This window comes from Ranitomeya variabilis, chromosome 1 (assembly GCF_051348905.1).
Source record: "Ranitomeya variabilis isolate aRanVar5 chromosome 1, aRanVar5.hap1, whole genome shotgun sequence".
Lineage (NCBI taxonomy): Eukaryota > Metazoa > Chordata > Amphibia > Anura > Dendrobatidae > Ranitomeya > Ranitomeya variabilis.
In genome coordinates this window covers 220,821,666-220,847,459 of record NC_135232.1, presented here as the reverse complement: position 1 = coordinate 220,847,459, position 25,794 = coordinate 220,821,666, and the positions used below count along the sequence as shown (strand labels likewise).

Sequence of the window (25,794 nt, the reverse complement as noted above, 5' to 3'; positions counted from 1 at the left end):
CAATGAATAGCCAGGCCTTTCACCGGGAAGGAGCAACCACGGGAAGGGCAGCATCCAATAAAGGAAAACTACCTTTTCACTAGGCACTGCTCCTAATAGCCAGTTTCCTACTCCACACTGATGAGGGGCAAATACCCGAAAACAGCTGTCTGTGGATGGATACCATGTTTTGGCATAGGTGGTTTTCCTTTATTGGATGCTGCCCTTCCCGTGGTTGTTCCTTCCCGGTGAAAGACCTGGCTATTCATTGCTTGCGTTGAGAAACACGTGATGGTGTCTCCGCGGCTTTTCTACATGCATTTGCATATTTCCCTTTAGGGATGGGGGCAGTGTTCTGGATCACTGCGTTGAGAAACACGTGATGGTGTCTCCGCAGTGTTGGATGTTTTGATCTCCCCGAGGTCATTCATCCTTATGTTTATGATCCAGGGAACTAGTCTGATTGCCGTATGTGGAGTCGGGAAGGAATTTTTTTCCCCATGGTGGACCTTACTCTTTGCCACGTGGGTTTTTTTTGCCTTCCCCTGGATCAACATGTTAGGGCATGTTAGGTTAGGCTATGGGTTGAACTAGATGGACTGAAAGTCTTCCTTCAACCTTAATAACTATGTCATGTCACTAGACTCGGTCGCTCACAGTTGAAGTGTACCTAGGATAAACATTACAGACCTCTCCATTCTTTGTAGAAGGGAAAACTTGCAAAATCGGCAATATACCAAATACTTATTTTCCCCACTGTGCTTTGCATACTTCCAGCCACATTCCAACTAGACGTCGCTCATTCCATTTGCATTGAGGCCATACACATGTACTTGTCACGTGATATATATCACACATGTGGTCACGTGCCGACCGCCCCGGAGAATCCTCACAGCGTGCAGTGCGTGTGATGTGAGACTTCATAGGGTGACTGCAGACTTGTAGCCTACGGCCGGACCACCCCTTTAAGTGGAAACTATTTGGGGGCATTAAGTCACAGCTGATTTTTTAAGACTCCTGCCCTCATCAAATTTCACATTTACAAAATATATTTCTATGACTCCTCATCACACCACAGCTGTTACCGTCCCGCTGAGGCACAGCCCTGTCTGACCGAATTGTGGCCTTTCATGGAGGCGATAGCATTACTACAGCCTGAGGAGTCCTCGTCCTCCATTACTGTGCTCCACGTGGGACCTGCTACCTCCAGGCAGCGCTCCGCGTCCCTCCAGGAAGAACATTGCTGAGTACAAAGGTCTCTTCGGCAGAGCTGCAGAAGAGCGGAGAATAAAGGGTTACTGCGCTTCCTTCTACCATGGCGGGGGGATTAAGGTAGAGACATCGGTGTTGTATGTGCAGTCCTCAGCGTACAGGACGGTCCTCAGCCCCAAATAAGACCAGGCCAATAATAAGCCTCGGATATTTGGGGCCTTGTTGGAGATCTGACATTGGGCCCAAAGGCTCCAAGTTATCCCCCAGGAAAACGTCACGTTTGGAATCTGTCACCAGGTTTCTGCTACCCTATCTGGGAACAGCATGATGAAGGGGAAGAGACCCTGATTCCAGTGACTGTCACTTACTGCAGTTTTGGTACAATCACTGTTTTATCTACCAGTACTCTGCTGTGTACACTGTGCATAGGCAGAAAGCTGCCAATCAGTGGTGAGGGTGGGCTGCACACAGCTCAGGGGTAAGATCTGGCGGATACCTGGCGGCAGGTGTACTGGTCCTCTAGTGATGCTACACTAAGCAGCCAGAGGAGACACATCCCTGGAATCAGGGGCTCTGTCTCTACACTAGGAAGCTCTCCGATTCTGTGGCGGCAGACTCCCCGTCACTCACCCTCTGGTCCGCACAGTAGGGCTCTGCACAGCGGTATTATTGGTCCTAATGGGACATTATTGGGGCGCACGGTTCCCGGTGCGGGCACAATAGTACACAGTGACCGTGCACACATGACGGCGGGCAGACACTGTCCTCCTGGAGGATGGCGAGCGCTGGATGACGCCAGGCCCCGCCCCCACAACCTCGGCCGATGCAGGTCGCGCTCCCCCACCGGGACACTTCGTGCTACGTCATCATGATCCGGGATCCTGCTGAATGCTAAGGGCGTGGCTTGATGACGCGAGCCTCGACCAATCAGAGTCGTCCACATGCAGCGTTCGTGAGCCCGGAGCAGCCTCGGAATAAAATGCTATAGCGGCTGTTCGGCAGAGCCACTAGTAGCGGCGGCAGCACGGAGCGCTCAGGCCGAGCACACCGAAGGGAGACACCATAAAGGGAGGCCGCAGCTCCGGGACAAACACTAGGGGAACCGCCGCTGCCCGGGACGTTACTACAGACACTCCCCGGCCCGTCCTGGTCCGGTAACCCCCGATATCAGCGCGGCAGGAATCCTCCGGTCGCTCTGTGAGAAGCAGTCGTAACATCAAACGGCAGCTGGGAACGACCGGAAGTGACCCGAGCCCAGACTCCGTGCCCGAGGCGGGGGGGCTCGTATGTGAACACCGCCGGCCCAGAGAACAAGACAACGGGACAACCATGGAGAACGCACACACCAAGACGGTGGAGGAGGTGCTGGCGCACTGCAACGTGAACGAGAGCACGGGGCTGGGCCTGGAGCAGGTCAAGAAGCAGAAGGAGCGGTGGGGGCCCAACGGTACGTGCCCGGGGCTGCCATCATGTGGGCACTTCCTGGCCGGGCCTAGCCCTGCCGGCATCACACGGAACATGGCTGCAGCCTCGTGCCTGCTCCCTGCCGGTCCCTCCGCCCCCCGGACACCTGCCGGTCCCTCCGCCCCCCGGACACCTGCCGGTGTGTGCCCGGGAGGCGAGAGAGGCGGCCGGTGCGGGCGAGACGGTTGTGGTGTATTATGTCTATAGGATTATTGCCCCAGTGTTTGCAGTGTATAACAGTATTACTTATTATTGGCCCTATGGTTGCGGTATAGGTGGTTACATTATTTCTGATTATTGGCCCTATGGTTGCGGTATAGGTGGTTACGTTATTTCTTATTGGCCCTATGATTACGGTATAGGTGGTGGTTACGTTATTTCTTATTGGCCCTGGGATTGCGGTATAGGTGGTGGTGGTTATTTCTGATTATTGGCCCTATGATTACGGTATAGGTGGTGGTTACGTTATTTCTGATTATTGGCCCTATGATTACGGTATAGGTGTTGGTTACGTTATTTCTGATTATTGGCCCTGTGATTGCTGTATAGGTGGTGGTTACGTTATTTCTGATTATTGGCCCTGTGATTGCTGTATAGGTGGTGGTTACGTTATTTCTGATTATTGGCCCTGTGATTGCTGTATAGGTGGTGGTTACGTTATTTCTGATTATTGGCCCTGTGATTGCTGTATAGGTGGTGGTTACATTATTTCTTATTGGCCCTATGGTTGCGGTATAGGTGGTGGTTACGTTATTTCTTATTGGCCCTATGGTTGCGGTATAGGTGGTGGTTACGTTATTTATGATTATTGGCCCTATGGTTGCGGTATGGGTGGTGGTTACGTTATTTATGATTATTGGCCCTATGGTTGCGGTATGGGTGGTGGTTACGTTATTTCTTATTGGCCCTGTGATTGCGGTATAGGTGGTGGTTACTTTATTTCTTATTGGCCCTGTGGTTGCGGTATAGGTGGTGGTTATTTCTGATTATTGGCCTGTGATTGCTGTATAGGTGGTGGTTACGTTATTTCTGATTATTGGCCCAATGGTTGCGGTATAGGTGGTGGTTACGTTATTTCTTATTGGCCCTGTGATTGCGGTATAGGTGGTGGTTACGTTATTTATGATTATTGGCCCTATGATTGCGGTATAGTTGGTTACGTTATTTCTTATTGGCCCTGGGATTGCGGTATAGGTGGTGATTACGTTATTTCTTATTGGCCCTGGGATTGCGGTATAGGTGGTGGTTACATTATTTCTGATTGACCCTATGATTGCGGTATCTTGTGTGCTGGTTACATTATATGTCCCCTGATCTAGACTTCAGTCGTCAGTCCTCCTATATCCAGCATATATTGTCTTCTTTTAGGGACCATCCATCTAAAAGACCGTTTTGGGTTTTGCTGTAGGTTCCATTTATTTTTCCACTCTGAATTTCTGTACGTTTGATGGCAGATCCATAGTATCTATTTTAACCATTGATATTTAAGGTAACAATAGATATCGGGGGCCGATGAAGCTGACTGCAGACACAGAGCCCCCCTTATTCATATAATCTAGGTGAATTAGCTGCTGCCAGACAACTCTAATCCTGAGAACAAAAGGACCAGGCATATTGAAATCCAGCATGCCTGGTCGCCTTCCCACAGACATCTGCCATTGTACCAATGTCAGAACTTTCCCATCACCTTAGATGGTTGGCTGAAGTTGATGGCTCTAGGTTAAGGCTAGTAGCCATCAGTAGAATCCAAGCCTAAATGTGGCTGCCAACGGAGTTGTACCATGAAACAGGAAGTATTACTAGGCTATCCATATGGTTACTGCTCCTGGGGTGGGTATAGTACCAGCTATGGACTAAGGCCTGGGATTATGTATCACCTGCAAGTAGCCTCTTTCACCCTCTTCTGCAAATACATGGAACCGGATAGAACAATGCACTGTGCTGCCATTTTGGATCTGATGTGCATGGTGATGTGAATAGCCCATAAGAGGGGACAGCCGGATAGGTGGAAACAAGTCTAAGTATTAGATTGAGTCCACTCAGTGTAATAATGTTGATACTGGGTTATGTATGAGAGCTTTTGGCTGCTTGCAGCCCTCTGAGGAAGGTGAATAATGTCTTGGATGGTCAGACTGTCCCCATAGCAAGTGTTGTCTTTCTTGGATTGTTTACTAAACTGTCTTGTTTTAGATAAACATTGGATACTAATGATTTCCTTTTTTTCACTCCTGCTCCTCCACACGTGCTCCCGGGTCATCGGCCTCATCAGAATTACCTGCAGAAGAAGGTACGTGCCGCCTTTTCTGAATGGTGAGATCCCCCTACGTTGTTCCAGTCCATGTGTCAAGTGTTTCTTTCTCTTTCCTTAGGGAAAACACTATGGGAATTGGTGCTTGAGCAGTTTGAAGACTTACTAGTTAGAATCTTGTTACTTGCTGCCTGTATATCTTTTGTAAGTATTTGGAGAAGTTAAACCTGTTTTTTTAAAAGTCTTGTAAATGCAGATTGAGTAAGCGATAATCTACAAGTGCTGGGAGCTGCTCATAGAATTGAGATATATATGGAGTTATGTCAGAGAGACTGGTGGTCATGGGGGAATTTTTGGCACCTTCTGTCTTTAATCCTGTTAAATAATTCTACCTGGCCTTTTTCCATCCTGAAATGCCTATAGTGCCCCAAGACTAGATAGTTGGTATGGGGAATGAATGACAGCTAGTTGCAGTTCGCTCTCCTTTCCAGCATGTAGTAAGTGTGTTTTTTTTTTTTGTTTTTTTTTTTTTGTTCTCTAATGGCTACTAGTGAAAAGACAATCGTTGAATAATATTTCTCAATGATTTTTTTTTTTTTACAAAATTTAGCATCTTACCTTTTTTAAAGGGATTTTCCAGTTATAGGATATTGATAACTTCTCTCATTGGGACCAGTGAACATTGTTAGTTCGGTGGGATTTCAACAACGGAGAATTGTTATCATCTATTTAAGCGGCTACTCCGCATTGGCTGTTATTATTTATTTATATAGCACCATTGATTCCATGGTGCTGTACATGAGAAGGGGTTACATTCTAATTACAGATATCACTTACAGTAAGCAAACTAACAATGACAGACTGATACAGAGGGGTGAGGACCCTGCCCTTTGCGGGCTTACATTATACAGGATGGTGGGGATGGAGACAATAGGTTGAGGGTTGCAGGAGCTCCGGTGTTGGTGAGGCGGTAGCTTCGGTAGTGTGAGGAGGCAGCAGGGTCAGTGCAGGCTGTAGGTTTCCTGAAGAGGTGGGTTTTCAGGTTCCGTCTGAAGGATCCGAATGTGGTTGATAGTCGGATGTGTTGGGGCAAATAATTCCAGGGGATTGGGATATTCGGGAGAAGTCTTGGAGGCGGTTGGGTGAGGAGCGAATAAGTGTGGAGGAGCGAAGGAGGTCTTGGGAGGACCGGAGATTACGTGAGGGAAGATATCGGGCGATTAGTTCAGAGATATATGGAGGAAACAGGTTATGGATGGCTTTGTAGGTCAGTATTAGTAATTTGAACTGGATACCCTGAGGGAATGGGAGCCAGTGAAGAGATTTGCAGAGGGGGGAAGCGGGGGAGTAGCGAGTATAGAGATGAATTAGTCGGGCAACAGAGTTAAGGATGGACTGGAGAGGTGCACGGGTGTTAGCAGGGAGGCCACAGAAAAGGATGTTGCAGTAGTCAAGGCGGGAGATGATGAGGGCATGCACAAGCATTTTAGTAGATTGACGGCTGAGGGAAGGACGGATTCTGGAGATATTTTTGAGCTGGAGGCGACAGGAGGTGGAAAGAGTTTGGATGTGCGGTTTGAAGGACAGGGCAGAGTCAAGGGTTACTCCGAGGCAGCAGACTTCCGGTACAGGGGAAAGTGTGATGTCGTTAGTTGTGATAGATAGGTCAGGTAAGGAAGATCTATGAGATGGAGGAAAGATAATGAGTTCAGATTTGTCCACATTGAGTTTGAGGAAGCGAGAGGAGAAGGAGGATATGGCTGATAGACATTCCGGGATTCTGGACAGCAGAGAGGTGACCTCTGGGCCAGAAAGGTAGATCTGAGTGTCATCAGCATAAAGGTGGTACAGGAATCCATGAGACTTTGAGTTGTCCCAGGCTAAGTGTATAGATTGAGAAGAGTAGGGGTCCTAGAACAGAGCCTTGGGGGACTCCAACAGATAGAGGGTGGGATGAGGAGGTAGTGTGGGAGTGGGAGACTCGGAATGTGCAGTTGGAAAGGTACGAGGCGATCCAGGATAGGGCGAGGTGTTTGATGCCAAAGGAGGAGAGGATCTGTAGTAGGAGGCAGTGGTCAACTGTGTCGAAAGCAGAGGACAGGTCTAGAAGGAGGAGTATAGAGTATTGTCTGTTAGCTTTGGCTGTAAGTAGGTCGTTAGTGATTTTGGTCAGGGCTGTCTCAGTTGAGTGATGGGGACGGAAACCAGATTGTAGATAGTCAAAGAGCAAGTTAGATGAGAGGTGGGAGGAAAGTTCAGCATGGAAGTGCTGCTCCAGGAGTTTGGGAGCAGCGATATTGGGCGATAGCTGGACATAGCTGTTGGATCGAGAGTTGGCTTTTTATTGATAGGCGTGATTGTGGCATGTTTGAAAGCAGAAGGGAAGGTACCAGAAGTTAGTGAAAGGTTGAAGAAGTGGGTTAGGGATGGGATAAGTGTGGTGGTGAGGTTGGGGAGGATGTGGGATGGGCTCAAGCGCACAGGTGGTGAGGTGCGATTTGGAGACGAGACAGTTAAGCCCCCTTCAGTGATGTTGGATAGGGAGGTTATGGGGTTTGGGCATTGGTCTTTTATACCAAGGGGTTGTGATGGTTGAACAATGAAGACTTGCCTTGTTCGGTCGATCTTATTTTTAAAGTGTGTGGCAAAGTCCTCAGTAGAGATGAGGGAGGTTGGAGGGGGCAGTGGTGGGCGGAGGAGAGAGTTAAAGGTTTTGAATAACTGTTTGGGGTTGTAGGATAGGGAAGATACGAGGGTTGTGAAGTAGGCCTGTTTAGCAAAGGTGAGAGCAGATTTAAAAGCGAGTGTTGCCTGTTTGAATGCAGTGAAGTCATCTTGCGAATGTGTTTTCTTCCAATACCGCTCTGCAACCCTGGACAGTTGCCGGAGCTTTTCAGTGGTATTGTGCTAGGGTTGTCTATTGATACGTCGCACTCTGCCATGAACGAGAGGGGCATTGTAGAAAGCAGTGGGCACTGTCTGTGTCGTGGAGTGAGGATACGGATGCCAGTGGTAGGATAGTCAGAGAGTGTGTGGGTGTCTAGGTGTGCAAGGTTTCTGCAGGGGTGCGCGTGTTGCTGGACATGGGTGACCGGTGAGGAGGACAGGGATGAGATGGTGAGCAGATGGTGGTCGGATAGAGGGAGAGGGGAGGTGGTAAAGTTAGAGAGCAGAGCCAGGTGAAGACCAGGTCTAGTGTATGTCCGCCTGTGTAGGTGGCTGCGGAGGACCACTGAGTAAGTCCAAAAGATGAAGTAAGGGACAGAAGTTTGGAGGCTGTTGAATGAAGGGTATCAGTGGGGATGTTGAAATCACCCATGGTGATGGAATGTCAGCAGAGAGAAAGTGAAGAAGCCAGGTGGAGAATTGGTCAATAAAGGCAGTGGCTGGGCTGTTGCACATTGAGCGGAGCTTTGCTGTTCTGCTCAGTGTGTACATTTAGCCATATCGACTAAAGTTATCCAAATTCTCCAATATCTGTGATGAGCCGACAGACTAATGCATGTGGGGGCCTCCTGACTCTTCGTAGACATTGTCTGGTTAGGCCTCTTTCACACTTCCGTCTTTTTCCTCCCGTCGAGTTTTGACAAAACAGGATCCTGCAAATTTTTCTGCAGGATCCTGTTTTTTCCCATAGACTTGTATTAGCGACGGATTGTGACGGATGGCTATCCGTTTCATCCGTTGTGCACTGGATCCGTCGGAAAATAGCAGTCCGTCGTGCGGAGAAAACATTCAGAGGAACGTTTTTTCTGCACGTCGGAAAATCGGTCAGCGACCGATCCAGCGCTGTCCGTTGTTGGCTATAATGGAAACCTATGGACGCAGGATCCGTCGCTGACTGTCAAACACAGGAATCCAGTGACGTATCCCGTTTTTTCATTCTGAGCATGCCCGGAAGGATTTTTTTATACAGGAAACTCCTTTGACGCATCCATCGTAACACTGGATGCGTTGCACACGTTTTCCACTATTTTCACCACATCCGCAGATACGTCACTTCACTGCATTATGACTCACCCTGAACGACGGAAGTGTCAAAGAAGCCTTAGCCATGGTGATCATTATTGGGAAGTCGGGAGTAATGACTGAATGCCGAATGCGTTCTTGGTGGTCAGCTATCATTGTATATAGCCAGCTTAAGAATAGGTCAAGTATAAAATATTTACTGGAAACCTCTTTAACGAGGGAGTTTTTGGAATCTGGGGTATAGTTACTGTGCTGCAATCATCAATACTTGCATTTCACCCCCACATAACGATCTGCAGGCTGCACTGACAGAGCGAACAATATTGTAGTCAGAGCAGCGCGGGCACACTGGGCAGAGGCCTCTACTGGTACCTTGTAATGTAAGCCATTAATAATGGTACTGCCATAGCATGATAGTTGGCACCTGCATTGGAAAAGTTTTTATTCAAGCACTTGGCTTAACGAATTGCACAATTGCTCTAATCTGAGTTTGAACAGTTCGTTTGTTCCATATTTCATGGGTCGTTGGAATGTAGGATATGGTTTGTCTCGGCTGTATAGTCACTGTCTGGTTCTGTTTCCGCTATACATAGTAGTCGTGATAGAATATAATTTACTCTTCAGCCCTTAAAGGGAACCTGTCACCCCCAAAATCGAAGATGAGCTAACCTCACCGGCATCAGGGGCTTATCTACAGCATTCTGTAATGCTGTAGATAAGCCCCCAATGTATCCTAAAAGATGAGAAAAACAGGTTATATTATACTCACCCAGGGGCGGTCCGCTGCGGTCTGATCCGATGGGCGTCACGGTCCAGTCTGGGGCCTCCCATCTTCTTAGGATGACGTCCTCTTCTTGTCTTCCTGCCGTGGCTCTGGTGCAGGTGTACTTTGTCTGCCCTGTTGAGGGAAAGGTTAGAGAGGCCCTGCGCACTGCAGTACTTTGCGCTCAACAGGGCAAAGTACGCCTGTGCCGGAGCCGCAGCGTGAAGACAAGAAGAGGACGTCATCCTATAAAGTTAGGAGGCCCCGGACTGCGACACCCATTGGACCGGACCTCAGCGGGAATTCTGGGTGAGTATAATCTAACCTCTTTTCTCATCTTTCAGGATACATCGGGGGCTTATCTACAGCATTACAGAATGCTGTAGATAAGCCCCTGATGCTGGTGGGCTTAGCTCATCTTCGAGTTTGGGGGTGACAGGTTCCCTTTAAGGAGAAATACCAAGGCTAGAAAGCTGCTGGCCGTTGCAGGGGTGGCTTTGTAAATGCGGAGGCTAGTTTTAACTGCCCAGTTGCATGTTACAATGAGGCTCGGATGTAACTTGTAGATTGTGAGCCTTCGCGGGCAGGGTCCTCACTCCTCCTGTACCAGTTATGACTTGTATTGTTTAAGATTATTGTACTTGTTTTTATTATGTATACCCCTCCTCACATGTAAAGCGCCATGGAATAAATGGCGCTATAACAATAAATAATAATAATAATAATAATAACTTGAATCATAAAATATTATACTGTCATGAAGGGAAATAGTCTTGAATTAAAGTTGCTGTGGGTCTACATTCAGGTGTATACTGTAATGCATATCCTAGATTATTGCATATAATAAAACATTACCTCCTTTGGCATCTAAAACCCAGCTCTTGGCCACAAGCAGCATCATGTTCTTTCTCTAGGTATTGGCATAGAAGGGGTAAAGTAGCGTCTGTTTATTGTGGACTTGTTCTTCTTCATAATCCAGTTGTCTGTAAAAATGATGTATGACCCCAGTGGAGAAGTAGTATTATGTATATATTCATAGGAGTCCAGTAAATGTTCGCCTTGTGTGGTTGTGGACTGAAGGGCATGGTGATTTCTGTAGGGTTTTTTCCGCTTTTCTTGCATCTGTAGTACCAAGGGGATCCAGCAGCATCTCGCTGGGAGTAGATGGGAACGTGATGGCAGCTCTCAGAATTGGGAATTCTGCTGTCTAAATCTGTAGTGCATCTATGACGTGATCTATCGTCTCCATAAAATCTGTTATATTCCTCGGTAACCATCCAGCTTTCAGTGGAGATTACATATTTCTTATTTGAGCTCAATGCATGCACACACATTTCAGCAGATGATGAACTATATAGTTCTCTTTTTGAAATGTGGGAGGAAAAACTCACTAGTATGATGAGCATTTATATTCCATGAATGTGTTGCCATAATCTGCCTTACATACCCCCCAGCACTGAGGGCTGCAGGAATGGGGGGGGGTGTATGTATGTCGTGATGCCTGCTTATACCAGTATCCCTGGGGAAGACTACAGGCAAATCCTGACTGTGGTTCTTGTAGGTTCTGATATGTGAAAATGCACCTTCTGGACAGTCGGGAAGTAACTTCATAGATGGGAGCTGGGGGTAGATCTTGCCAATCATTTTGTTAGAAGTTACCGGTGGGATGCCATCCTGCTAAAGTATGTGATGGTTATACCTGCAATCCGCCCTGCACGCCTGCGCTGCCCGACTATAAAAGTGATAACAGTCAGAGACCATTGCAATGGCAGCTCTTGATTGGGGGGGAATATTGTGGGTATTTTTGTTTTGTTTTCTGTTTTTTTTTTTTCTGGATGAAATTCCATTGGGCTCACAAATACAATAAAAAAAGGGTATATACCGAAAGAGCGTGCGGGAAGGGGGGGGGGGGGGGTTGGGGTCATTTCTCGATTTCTTTTCTAGGGCACCAACCTCCGCAGCCAGGATGGTGCTTAATCAGGTATAGTCAGAAGGGGCAGAGCACCTTTCTGACACTATAATTTTTGTTAACCTTTTATACATGTACTGTCTGTACCTTTTTAATGTCCCTTATTTTAAAGGGTCCTTTTTAGTACATAATTAATAAAGGTTATATTTTATTTAAAGATTTTTCTTTGGTGAAATGACTTCCCAGTGGTAACTTTTCTCTTAAAAAAAAAAAAAATAAGTGTCTGATATTACAAGTCATTGCCCATGTAAGTGAGTAGGGCTGGACTGCAATACCTGACACATCCTAGATACTAGTGAGGCATTGTTTTTGTGAGACAAAAAGCTGTCCCTGTCTTCTTATCCTGGCCGGTGGGTGCTCCTTTTTCCATGGCTTATTGTCCTGGAGCAGTACCAGTGGGGAATACTGTTTCCACTGTTTGTTTTTCCCCTTTGGGAATCTGTAGCGGACTCGCTGAGCGGTGGGAACTTTAGGTTTTTGGACATGGGAAACCTAATTGGAGGAAGAGTTGTATGTGATATGTTTATCATATCCTTGTTATGTATTGACCTTAAACCTTGTATTCCTCTCTAGGATGGTTTGTAATGTATTAATGCTAGTTCTTGCATGTGCTTGTATAATGGGAGCCCAAGGGGGACACTCACCCTCACCCTGGCCCTAGGTGGCTGGCCATTGTATTGTGGTAAGCACAGTTAGTATATACTTGTGTGGATTCTTGTTATGATCTTGGCTAAACAAAACGCTCACATTCCTAGTTTGTTAGGACTCCTAATATTTGGGACGCTTCACTTTGGGAATTTGGAGCCCTATGCAGCTGTCTCTAACAGAAGGGCAGACAGATTGCAGGGAAACACTAATCATTTATTGACAAGCCCTGGCCTAATAATTACCGTATTTCCTCCCACGTTTGTCTTGGAGTTTAGTTGTGCCGAAGGCCTCATGCAGTAGTCAAAGCGGGCACCACTCAAGTGTGTCTATTGTGAGTGCATGGTAATGTGGGAAATGCCAGCAGATTCCACATGAGGGCACGCAGGTCTTGGCATTGTTTTTGTTAATTTATTTCCTTCTTTATTTCAGGTATTGGCATGGTTCGAGGAAGGTGAAGAAACAATCACAGCCTTTGTAGAGCCTTTTGTAATTTTACTTATATTAGTAGCAAATGCCATTGTGGGTGTGTGGCAGGTAAGTAAATATCTGCGGTATGGCACGGACATCAGTCACCCTGTGTCTCCCGGTCCTATCTCAGACAGCTGTGAAATAATAAAATGATCCTTCCTCCAGTGTTGGTGTTCTGCCCCTTTCATGAGAAGTGTGAGCTATACAGCTAAAGATTTGTCTTAATTAATCATCCAGGAAAACTACTGTTGTTTTTGGGCATGGGCCGCAGTTTCCTGTTGCACAAGTTTTAGTTTTGCAATCTGCCAACATATGTGTCCCCTGATGTCGTGTACAATATATATATATTTTTTTTTTTGTATACTATGTGGAATTACATAAAGGATTGTTTCTTGTTTTTCTTCCCAGAAGCTGTGACCGATTATCTATGGGGTTTGTCTGGTATCACATCTTATCCCCATTTAAGTGAATAGGGCAGAACTACAATGTAGCATAAAAAGTATTATCCCACCTGACTCTTCTTTTTGGGATTGCCTGTGTTCAGACATTGAAGTACAGGCAGTTATAAAACTCTCCCATAATAAATTTTTAATGGCATATTCACCATAACCTAGAGTATGAGTTAGGGCTGAGACTTTCCTCAGGGTATCTAGTTATAATGGTGGCAAATGGCTGGGATAAGCTGTCACTTTTTTGGTGGAACCTCCGACTGATCTGAGAATGAATGGGTAACCATGCTGACACATTGCTAAGTCCCCATCACTAATCTTGCACAGCCAGTGGCCAAGAGCGCAGTTCTTGGAAGAACCTCCTATGGATTGGTGGGGCTCGCAGAGGTTGGGACTCCAGCACCCCCCCCTCACCCCTTGATCATAAAATCGTGACCTATCCCAGACATTTGCCATTATTTAAGTGGGGATAACCCTTTAAGCTTGTCATCTTTCATACTGAAGGGAGGCAGACAGTCTGTGTTTGAGCATCTCTTAATGAAGGTTGGAGTGTGGTTACAAACAAGGAATTGCCATTTGTATAGATTTTTAATTGAAGGACTTCCTTTTCGAAAGAAAACCACATGAGTTGTGAACGGCCGTACAGTTAATTATTCATAATCTGACTCCTTTTTCTTACATTCAATCATACCATAATGTAGCGATGATGCTCCCTTATGCTGTCCTGCTTTAAGTAGTAGGTTTATCTTCCCTGACTTTTGTTGCAATATATATTTTTTTCTCTTCACTTTTGTACGTTAAATGTTGCTTTTGTCTATTGCCTGAAAAGAAACTTGCAAATAAGTTTAAACAAAAAAAAAAAAAATTGTCCACAAAGTTGGACAACCGTTCTTCAGGTGCCCATACACTTTGGAAAATTCTGAACATTTGGCAGATAGTAGTTTAACAGTGTTAGATAACAATGTAATTGGCCCTTATAACCAAGCAAAATATACGTTCTTGTAAAATTAAAGGGCTTTAGAGTTGCACCGAATTCAAAGGTTGGGTCACATTTTTAGATGTAGGCAGCAAAGTAAAGGTTCCTTACTGTCCTTTTTGACTTAATGTTTTTCCTGATCTCTAGTCTTCCTTTCTTTATGCAGTGTAATGTTTCTTCTTTGCTTCCTAGTGTACATGAATATGGGTTATTGGTTTCAGCTGAGAACTGTGTGGATCTGGTTGTGGAAATCTGCAGCATAAATTGACATGCCACCAGTTTCGTACTTGCTGTGCTGGTCAATTTGACCTGCGGATTTATTATGCAATGTATTTACATCTGCAACGTGTGCATGCGCCCTATTCATTTCACTTTAAAATGTTGATTCTAGTGATGAACGAACGGGCTTAGATAAGGTGTTATCTGAGCATGCTTGGGTGGTAAGAGTGACTTCGGTGTTCGCAGAAAATCTGTTCGAGTCCGTGCGCATTCATGTCTCACTTCTGTTTGGCAGCCGCAACACGCTTATGGATTGCCAGCCTGTTAGGCAATGCCTGCTTGTGTTGCAGCTGTCGAGCAGGCGTTTTGGACTCAAACATTTTTTGAGCACACTGAAGTTACTCGGTTAGCACCCGAGCATGCTCAGATAACACCTTATTCAAGCATGTTCGCTGATCACTAGTGGATTCCCATTATTTGCTGCAATCATATTACTCTCTTCCCTTAACAGGAAAGAAATGCTGAAAATGCCATTGAGGCGCTTAAAGAGTATGAACCCGAAATGGGCAAAGTTTACCGACAAGACCGAAAGAGCGTCCAGAGGATTAAAGCCAGGGATATTGTCCCTGGAGACATTGTGGAAGTTGCTGGTGAGATTTGATTTGTGATCCGTTAGCAGTGACATGCTAGAAGCCAGTCTTGTGGTGATTAATACATCCCGTTCGTAAGCTTTATTTCTACGGGGATGTTTAACCCTTTAGCTGTGATAGCTGGCTTGCAGTGTACATTTTCCACTGATGGATTCGCAGTGTGCTGCTGAGCCCTGCATGCTACTTGCTTTAATATATCTGTTAATGTCAGATTGCTTTTAACGACCAGACGTCGGGACAATTTATTGCAGGCCTACAGCACTCATGTTAAGTAGCTGGTGTATGTGGAGCACGTTACTAATACCTTTTCTATTTAGTATTGTATGGACTTTGCCATAGAATTTGTAGAGAGATGTCCATGTAGGGACTTGCAGCATTTCACACAGGGATGCATATCTTGAGATGGAATTCTAGGCCGTATGCCAATGACATTTGTGTCGAAACCAGTTTGCCTTCTGTGACAGCGGTGAAAATGACTGACTGCGATAGATTTAGGGTGGTCCCGTGTCCTGTTCTCATTCTACGCTGCTGTTTTCTGATTCATCCCTTAGTGTTTTGTGTGTAGTCTGGCACACGTGTAACTAGCAGAAGACCCCTGTAACCCTTTGGCATCACTGTAAGCTGGTGCGAGGTATGACTGATTACATATAATGGCTATATGTAGCTGCTGACATGGTTTTCTTGCTGACTATTTATGACAGATCCATTATTTTATAGGCGCCTCATAGGTGTTTTATTGAACCTGCTAAGGTTTCCTGCAGGTGTTATAAGAACGCAAAACAAACTATTACTTGTAATTGCATAAGGACACCCACTAGGGACTACTGGCACATGCCGCTCCCTGTGGCCCCGAGGAGTACAATTCACCATGCCAGCCTCTCTGTATATACCTTGCAGACGATGATTGAGGCGCTAACCATTGCATTACAACTTCTGTGTAACATATCGGTGATACCGCTTTTGCTCCATTTATCAGACCGCAGCCTCACTGGGGATAACTATAAATTCTGCCTCATCTTATCGACACTTTTTTTTTTTTCCACCGTTATATGCATCGCAGTATACTGGGAATTAAGAGTAGCTTTTTAAGGCCTCCTGTAGTCATTCCTAGGAAATCTTTTATGCCTCAACCCTATTCATCCCATCTGCATCAGTAAATGTGTAAGCGGAGGCCGCCCTCGAGCATTGTCTGCACATCGGCTGCAGGCGCTACAACTACCTGTTAGTAAAGTTTTTGCAGTTTTGTATGGTTGTTTTTGCATTAGTATAGAGGCCACTATTGTATCACATTCATTTTGCTTCTCAATCTGTATTTTTAAAGGAATCTGTTACAAAATGTAATATTATAGGGGTTGTCTGGGATGTTAATAGTAATGCCACCCTCTGGTATAGGTTATCACTGTCTGATCTGTGGGGTTGGGACATCCGGCACCCCCCACCGATCAGTTTTTGGTGTTTGCAATGACTGGAGCGGCACATCCCAGCTGCCTTGACTCTATAGCAGCTGGGTACAGCACATTTGCCTCCTATTCAAATCAATAGGGGATGGATGTGCGATACCTGGCCGCGGCCACTATTGATTGTTCTGTGGAGTGCGTCTCCGCAGATGAGCAGTTCTAGCCAACACTGGGAACAGCTGACTGGTGGGGGTGCTGAGTGTAGGTCTTCAATGTTAAAGTCCGAACAATCCCTGTAGCACATGGTTTATATTTATTGTTTTTATTTTGTTTTCTAGTTGGAGATAAAGTCCCAGCAGACATACGGCTAACTTCTATAAAATCCACCACATTGAGAGTAGACCAGTCAATCCTTACAGGTATGTATAATACAACACACTTGTAAGCAGGGCTGTGGAGTCAGTAAGCCAAACCTCCGACTCCTCAATTTCCATGGCTCCGACTCCACAGCCCTGCCTGTATGTAGCATAATGAACAGGAATTAATATACATAGTCCCTGAAAATGTATTCTCGCATAAAATAACTTGATAGTCATTATAACTGCAAACTCCAAGAGTACAGGGGTACAAATTCTTGGCATGGTGATGAGGTCACTGTGGCTCAGCCATTTGCTTTTATTGTAGTTCTTATGAATAATTTTTGCCTCATCTGAGCTAACTTCTAGTCTAAGATGGGGAAACACTTTGACGACTCTGCAAAGGAAGGCCAAATGGTACACTTGTATTGTTTGGAGTATTTATTAATATAATTTAAACCATTGAAGGAAAACTTACTGCATTGTGTCTAGATGTATAACGATCAATTGTTTGATGTGAATTATAAATGGCTTTTTTTTTCTCCAGGGGAGTCTGTCTCTGTAATAAAGCACACGGACCCAGTCCCTGATCCTCGAGCTGTAAATCAAGATAAGAAGAACATGCTGTTTTCTGTAAGTTGGTGCAGTAGGGCGAGCTCTCTTACTCCATGGATTAGTGTGGAATGATTTTCAAAATTGTTTTTTCTTCATCAGGGTACAAATATTGCTGCGGGGAAAGCCATTGGTGTAGTTGTAGCCACTGGCGTCAACACTGAAATTGGCAAGATTCGTGATGAAATGGTGGCTACCGAACAAGAGCGGACTCCTCTGCAGCAGAAGCTGGATGAGTTTGGGGAGCAGCTTTCTAAAGTGATCTCCTTAATTTGCATTGCTGTGTGGATCATTAATATTGGACACTTTAATGATCCTGTCCACGGAGGCTCTTGGATAAGAGGAGCTATTTACTATTTCAAAATTGCTGTTGCCCTGGCTGTTGCTGCTATTCCCGAGGGTTTGCCTGCTGTGATCACCACTTGTTTGGCTTTGGGAACTAGAAGAATGGCAAAGAAAAATGCGATTGTCAGGAGCTTGCCATCCGTTGAAACACTGGGCTGTACATCGGTTATCTGCTCTGACAAGACCGGTACTCTAACTACTAACCAGATGTCGGTCTGTAGGGTAAGAAATCGCATCATTTTACTTCTTAAGAAATAGAAATGTCATATGCAGTTTGATTTGCATACCACAGATATTGCCCCATTAGTTTCTTATGTCAGTTGGGCATGTTTTTAAGAGAAATATTGTTTGGTTGGCAGGAACCCTTACTGATTTAAGATGGAAGGTCCTGGTCTCTGCTTACAGTGGAGAAATCACAGGGGTAGGGGGTATTCTCAGATTTGGACGGTATCCCCCTGTTAATGGGACAAAGGATAATTTCCCAATCATTGGGGGTCCCGAGATGGTACTCCACTGTTACTGAGAAACTGTGCTCTGCAAAGCCCCATTGGAGTAGAGCCACTCGATTCATTCCTGTAGCATCGCTGGAAGTGGTCTACATAGTTATCCCCTGTCCATTGCATGGTTCATTTCTGATCACTGGTGGTCCCACATCTCGAACCCTTAAGTGTCTCTCGACGTGTATGTGTGTGTTTGAGAATTGGAGCAGAGGCTGATTATGGGAATGCGAAAGACAAGCCTAGCACATTGATTATCTCTGCCAGACCCATTAAGAATGAATGGAGCAGCAGTGCATGTGATCGACCACCATTCCATTCACAGTGGACTCTCCATAGCCCCAGTTCTTTGGATCACTGGGGGGGTCCCAGCAGTCGGACCCCAGTGTTTGGGAAGCTATCCCCTGTCCCATGGATTTGTGGATAACTTCCAAACTTAAGAAACTTTAATGTTGTAGATGGAAGTTTGAGTGAGATCCTTGTGGTTTGGTTGGAGCCGTATTGGAAGGAGCCCTGCTCCCCTAGTGTCTCTAGGGCTGATCAGCTGTTTCATTCTGCCTCATAGACATTATATAGCATGCAGGATGTTGTCCAACTACTGATCCACTCACTGCTCCGCACTATGGTCATGCAGTGGTGAGGGATGAGATTTGAGGTTCCTGCTCTAGTAATTAGTTATTACCCACCCCCTGAAATCAGACATTTGTTATTTACCCTGTGTATAGGGGATAATGTCTTGTGACATTAAGTACTATTTTGTAGTTGTCTTGTGTGTTGGTAGACCTTTTGCTTTAGGCTTCTGATGGCTTAGTGACAGTAGCATGTTGTCTGCTGCCAGTGTCACCTTGAATGTGAGCGAGGTGCAGTGCTCTTCTTGCAGCCGATTCCGCCTCATCATTCTGCTCGTCACTTGTGCCTGTGGTGCATTGCCTTGTTAAGTGAATCACGGATGAATGGGCAATTTCTCCTTCCATCTCTTGCCGCATTCTAACTAGAAATGAGTGGAGTCTTTGTCAGAATTTTAAAAAGAAACCTAAAATCCGATTTTTCTGTTAGCTGCAGGGGTAAACTGATGCATAATGGAGCAAACAGCAAAAATAGAAATCAGTCCATGTAATGCGTTGCTTTCACGTGGCAGTGCCGCATTGTAAATCTTACAATGAAGAACTCATTAGGCTTTTCTAGAATTCCTCTTCGGATCGGACTGGCCGGCTGTCTTGACCTAATCTTGCTATGTAGATCTGTAACCTCGCCAAGGAGTGGGCGCTGATCAGTATTCAGGAGGAGACCACTTGCAGTCGTCTTGCATAACTGCTGTAGTCAGGGCAAGGCTTTTTTTTTTTTTTTTTCCCTTCCCAAGAGTTTACAATATATTACCGTTAAAAGGGGGTAGCAAATGCAGCCAGATTTTTGTATGGGGCGGCTTCTGATCTATGAATGGGTGCAGCGAGTGTTTATTGCTAGTAATGTCTCCTTGTATATTCCTACAGCCCTGCGCAGTATGCTTTCCTGCATTTACCCTCTACCAACTATTCATCATAGATCTCCTTTGTACCCGGGCAAATGCAGCCAAGCTCTGAGATTAATTGCTATGTGCAGAGAGTGCGTAGCCTCTTACCAAAAAGTCACCGGACAGGAAAGTCAAAAAGTCATGCATGTGGCCTTCATTATGCCGTCTGTTTTCTTAAGGTCCTGTGTATAAGTACAGTCTGTCATGTAGAACAATTACTCATCTCAGCGCTTTGAAGTTTTTACAAAGTCAGGAAGAAGCATGTGAATATTGCTGGGTACACAACGATAGGGGCAGTGTAGATGGCTTACTATGGAGACGGCATGTAATGGGGTTGTCAAGGACTAGTCTGCTTCGTTACCCAGAAACACTACTTCTGTCCATCTCTATTCCAGCGAATGAGGCTGAAGGTGCAATACCAGAGATGGCCTGTGGACATGGATGGCACTGTTTTTGGCATCAAAGCAACTCTTTAATGACAAGGGTTTTGTTTTTTGGGTTTTTTTTGCAGCCCCATAGTGTGTGTGTGTGTGTGTGTGTGTTTTCCCAGGGAGATGCGATAACTGAAAAGTCAGTTCTGGAAATCCTTCTTTTTGGGGAGAGGGGGGTTCTTTGGCATTTAACATGCGGTTTAATTGTTTAATTTATTGTATGTTTTGCTGTTAAAGAGAACTTTGAGAACTCTCGGTCACCACAGTGCCCAGTATTTTTAATTTGTTTATATTTGAAGAGCGGGAAAAAGGAAGGTGGGGGGCTTAAGCTGTGTATAATATAACAAATATTGGCTGCCATGGTAACCCATTGGTTCTTCACGGTAACATGGAAGCCAGTGCGTGTGACAGCAGTACTTAAATTGAGTCATTGCAGAAATTGGCACAGTATGTGAATGGTTAAACTACAGTGGTTACATGCAAGCTCTGGTCTCTGCAGTTAAAGGCAGATGCCGACTGTCACACAGCTGGCATCTGCCTGGTATGAAGCTCCACTCTTGAGCCAAGTTTGTTAATGATGACCGATCACAAAAATTGATATCTTTGTAGTTGGCCTGTTAAAGGGGTTATCTGGGTGATTTTTTTTTTTTTTTTTTTTATTTAATTTTAATTCTCTCTCCCGCATTGGGCAAAGGACTGACTACCTGTCACTTTTGCCCAGCGCTGGTCTGGAGTGATCAGAAAGCTGCTGCTTCCAGCCTGCTATGTCAGCTGGGCATAACTGCTGATGTCATGCTGCTGGACAACCGGCTCCTCGCAGTTATGCAGCGGGGCTATCAATCTGCATGATATCGGCAGTCAAATTCCATCAGCAGAGCAGTAGAAAAGCAGCTGCTCCATCCATATGTCACCAGAAGCCGCACTGGTGGTCTTTGACCCCCTCCCCCGGGCAAAATAGACTTGGCAAGTACCTAAGTTCTTAGACTCATTGCAAAAAGTAAAGTGATCCCGGATAACCCCTTTTAAGCAGGCTGTCTAATGACTGACTTATTTGTGGGTCGCAGAGTATACTGTGGGTATGAACGCCGCTGCTGACAGAGTTAATGTGTTGGAAATGGTATACATTTAGAATTTAATGACTCTTGGGAATCTTTCTTTTTTTTTTTTTTTTTTTAAATGTCTTTTAACATGAAGGTTTTTCTCTCTGTACCGGTACTGATGCTTTCAGTACATTATTTAGGCCAGTGGTAAACGACTACACCACATCAAAATGTCCAGACACTGCAGCAGAAAGTTGTTGGGTGCCTGTGAACTCCTCCAACTACTCCTGAGCTGTTCAGATGTGATGTCTGTAAGGGTCAGTTCACACTACAGTGTCAATCGAGGTGTACGGCCGGATGAGCCTGACATGCATGTATATACATGTAATATGCTATTCAATTTTCTTTAAAGGGGTTGTTTACTACTAGGACTTAAACTAAAGGTACCTTCACATTAAGCTACGCTGCAGCGATAGCGACAACGATGCCGATCGCTGCAGCGTCGCTGTTTGATCGCTGGAGAGCTGTCACACAGACCGCTCTCCAGCGACCAACGATGCCGAGGTCCCCGGGTAACCAGGGTAAACATCGGGTTGCTAAGCGCAGGGCCGCGCTTAGTAACCCGATGTTTACCCTGGTTACCAGCGTAAAATGTAAAAAAAAACAAACAGTACATACTTACATTCGCGTCCCCCGGCGTCCGCTTCCTGCACTGACTGAGCGCCGGCCCTAACAGCAGAGCGGTGACGTCACCGCTGTGCTGTGCTTTCACTTTCACTTTACGGCGCTCAGTCAGTGTGGGAAGCGGACGCCGGGGGACGCGAAGGTGAGTATGTACTGTTTGTTTTTTTTACACTGGTAACCAGGGTAAACATCGGGTTACTAAGCGCGGCCATGCGCTTAGTAACCCGATGTTTACCCTGGTTACCAGTGTAAAACATTGCTGGTATTGTTGCTTTTGGTGTCAAACACGACGATACACGCCGATCTGACGACCAAATAAAGTTCTGAACTTTGTTCAACAACCAGCAATATCACAGCAGGATCCTGATCGCTGCTGCGTGTCAAACTAAACGATATCGCTAGCCAGGACGCTGCAACGTCACAGATCGTTAGCGATATCGTTTAGTGTGAAGGTACCTTAAATGTTATGCCCCGATATAATAATAAAGCTTATACTCTCCTTTAATGCCCCGCACTAATCCAGTTTTCTTTCCCCAACTTCTTCCAGATGTTTGTAGTTGAGAGAGTTGAAGGCGATAATTGTTTTCTGAATGAGTTTTCGGTCACCGGCTCCACTTATGCCCCCATGGGAGAAGTGTAAGTCTTTCTTTTCATTTCCACTTTATGGCTTCAGTCCCACATAAATTTTGTCTTCCTCTGCTATTTTCAGAATGCTTGTCATTCTTCTCTCTAGCTCTGTCCCTTTTCTAAGATGAAGCTTTTTTTCGGTGTCATTCCAACTTTTTTTTGTTGTTGTTGCTAATGTCTATAATAGAAAGCCCTCCTCATTATTATAGAGTGCAAGCAATGTACTGATATACCCTCATAATATGCTGTACCTGTCTGATCACAAGAATATGGTTCCCATGAGCCCTCACTACTATAGAGGTGAAAAAAGAAGGGTCAATAGTCTCCATTGAAGCCGAAGATTGAGAGAACTGCTGGGGCCGATTCATCCAAGCTTTTGTGTCAGAAAACTGTTGTAAAAGCTTTGAAAAGTCGGAGAATGTTTGTGCAAAAAATGTTGTAACTTTTGGCGTTCTCACATCAGTTTTAATTGTCTCCACCGAAATGGGCAGAACTGTGGAGCAGCCGGGAATGAAACGTGGTCACTCCCGTCTATGCGCCACTTAATGAATTTGCCACCTCTTAATGAAATAGGAATAATGATATATCTAGAAATTAAAGATTTGTAGAGTACGGTAACTGTGATTAAAAATCTATATTTTCGTAACTAAATGGTACTTCTGAAAGTATGAAACGTAATCTACCTTAACAGTGAATTCCACTTCTCTCTACCTATGTTGCTCATTCCTTTACAAAATCCTGAATTCACGGGGAATGTCTGTGTTCAGTGAAGGCACTTTCTCATTACTGAGACATTACAGTTGGTGCTCATAAAGTTCTGTGGAAAACTTAACTTTCAGGAGACCCTGTCTGCTTTAAGCCCCTCCCCCCATGGAACATTAAATGCACCGATTGTCATCTCTTATCTCAGTAATGTCTTCACTGAATACATATTTTTCCCGTGAATTGAGAATGAAAGATCAGTCCAAGAGGAGAAAAGCGGATTTCTCTTATAAGATATATTGCAAAGTTTCTTATGTTCATGTGTACTATTGATATTGTTCCTCTTTAAGTTCTTCATAGAAGTATATTGATGGAGTGGATCCCCATTTATATATTTAAAGGGGTTTTCCAGGCCAGGTATATAATTATGCAGGGAGTGCAATACGGGGAATCCGAACAGTTTGTAATATACAATATTCCCATTACATTGTTTTCCAAAGGTTGTCACTTGCTGACCCGTTTCCCTGCCTACTTTTAGGCCACGTTCACACTTTGCGGCGTCCTCTGCGGGTTCTCCCGCAGCGGAATTGATAAATCTGCAGGGCAAAACCGCTGCGGTTATCCCTGCAGATTTATCGCGGTTTGTTCCGCGGTTTCCGCTGCAGGATTACTCCTATACTATTGATGCTGCATATGCAGCAATATGCAGCATCAATAGTAATGTTAAAAATTGGTTATACTCACCCTGCGATGTCCGGATCTCCTCGGCGCTGCACGCGGCGCTCCGGTTCCAAAGATGCTGTGCCGAGAAGGACCTTCGTGACGTCACGGTCATGTGACCGCGGCGTCATCACGGTCATGTGACCGCGACGTCACCGCAGGTCCTGTTCGCACAGCAACTCCGGCCGCGTGCAGCGCTGAGAGGTGAGTATAGCATGATTTTTTATTTTAATTCTTTTTTTTACCCCAAATATGGTTCCCAGGGCCTGGAGGAGAGTCTCCTCTCCTCCGCCCCGGGTACCATCTGCACATTATCCGCTTACTTCCCGCAACGTGGGCACAGCCCCATGCGGGAAGTAAGCGGTTCAATGCATTCCTATGGGTGCAGAACCGCAGCGATTCAGCACAAAGAAGTGACATGCTGCGGGTTTTAAATCGCTGCGTTTCTGCGCAGTTTTTCCCGCAGCATGTGCACAGCGGTTTGCGGTTTCCATAGCGTTTACATGTAAATGGAAACGCTATGGAAACTGCTGGGGAACCCGCAGCATCAAAATCGCCGCGGTTCCACGGTAAAAACCGCAAAGTGTGAACATGGCCTTATACCTTCCTCAGAAAACCCTAAGGCCACCTTCACACGTTTAGTATCTGCAAGCCAAAAAAATGAGTGGAACAATCTAGAGGAAAAGTATAATAGAAACACATCCACTTTTACATTTTTCACCCTCTCCTGGTTTTGGCTTTCAAATACTGATGTAAAATGCTGAACGTGTAAACATGGCCCAATACAAGCAACCAGGTAGCCTAATCCTGCCATGCAATCCTAACCGAATCCTAAAATGTGATGGGAAAAGAAATGTATTCTCCCCCTCCTATGCCTATATCCATGTGCTCCCACTAGACATTGTCTTATGTTTTCCATGTATTCTTTTAGGCTAAAAGACGACAAAATTGTGAAATGTCACCAGTTTGAAGGACTGGTGGAGCTTGCCACCATTTGTGCACTCTGCAATGATTCCTCCTTGGACTTTAATGAGGTTTGTATGACTGATATCTATTTAACACTGGGGTAATTCCATAGAAAGTATGAGAATTATTGAATGGCATGGTTGCGTCCAATGTTTCCACTATATAGTAACTGGACAATGTTCTCAGTGAAATGAATGCATCAAGCAGGTGTACTAAAAGCATCAGAGGCCCAGACCACAGCAAATGATTCAAGACTGCCTCCAGTTGTTCCTTTTTGGCGCTACAGTTAGTTTCATGTAATATGCCAACATATCAGACTTTTTCTTTATTCCCAAAAATTGTAGCCTCGCTGAATTATGGAAGTGATAGATAGATAGATAGATAGATAGATAGATAGATATTCACCCTTTGTAAATGTTTTTTTTTTTTTTTCTCCTTGCAATATAGGCTAAAGGAGTTTATGAGAAAGTTGGAGAAGCTACGGAGACTGCTCTTACCTGCTTGGTTGAAAAAATGAATGTGTTTGACACCGATCTTAAAGGACTGTCCAAAATTGAGCGTGCTAATGCTTGCAACTCGGTAGGTTGCTCTGTTTTATGCTCAAAGACAGATGTTGCAGTAATTGTTTGCGTCTTATTAAAAAAATAATGAATGAATTCCTCACCTGTTACGACACTTAAGAACCGGGGTCACTTGTCGTTTCAGAAATGGTGTGATGCCTCGAAGTGAACTAAATTGCTATAGGCAACATCTGTCTATTAAATTATTGATTGCTGTCATTATACTTATCATAGATGAAGCCATAATTGTTAATTACTACTGATGCTGCTTGTCTACATACCTACTACTTCTGCCCTTTGTAGCGTCACACAATGTGGTGTACAGTGACTGGC

General features: G+C 45.1%; 1 protein-coding gene across 3 annotated transcripts in view; it reads left to right on the top strand.

The window, feature by feature from the left end:
• The first annotated feature begins 2,046 nt into the window (after positions 1–2,046).
• Positions 2,047–25,794, top strand: part of ATP2A2 (ATPase sarcoplasmic/endoplasmic reticulum Ca2+ transporting 2) — a 45,171-nt gene continuing 21,423 nt past the window's right edge. The window contains exons 1-11 of one of the 3 annotated variants that reach the window (XM_077292887.1): positions 2,047–2,638; positions 4,925–4,942; positions 5,025–5,107; positions 12,682–12,786; positions 14,876–15,014; positions 16,750–16,830; positions 17,315–17,400; positions 17,482–17,946; positions 22,434–22,522; positions 24,867–24,969; positions 25,349–25,480. In XM_077292887.1, coding sequence (XP_077149002.1) covers positions 2,521–2,638; positions 4,925–4,942; positions 5,025–5,107; positions 12,682–12,786; positions 14,876–15,014; positions 16,750–16,830; positions 17,315–17,400; positions 17,482–17,946; positions 22,434–22,522; positions 24,867–24,969; positions 25,349–25,480 — 1,419 coding nt within the window. In that variant the 5' untranslated portion in view covers positions 2,047–2,520. The remainder of the gene's footprint in view (positions 2,639–4,924; positions 4,943–5,024; positions 5,108–12,681; positions 12,787–14,875; positions 15,015–16,749; positions 16,831–17,314; positions 17,401–17,481; positions 17,947–22,433; positions 22,523–24,866; positions 24,970–25,348; positions 25,481–25,794) is intronic. The other 2 variants (XR_013222549.1, XM_077292895.1) reach the window with 2 other exon arrangements.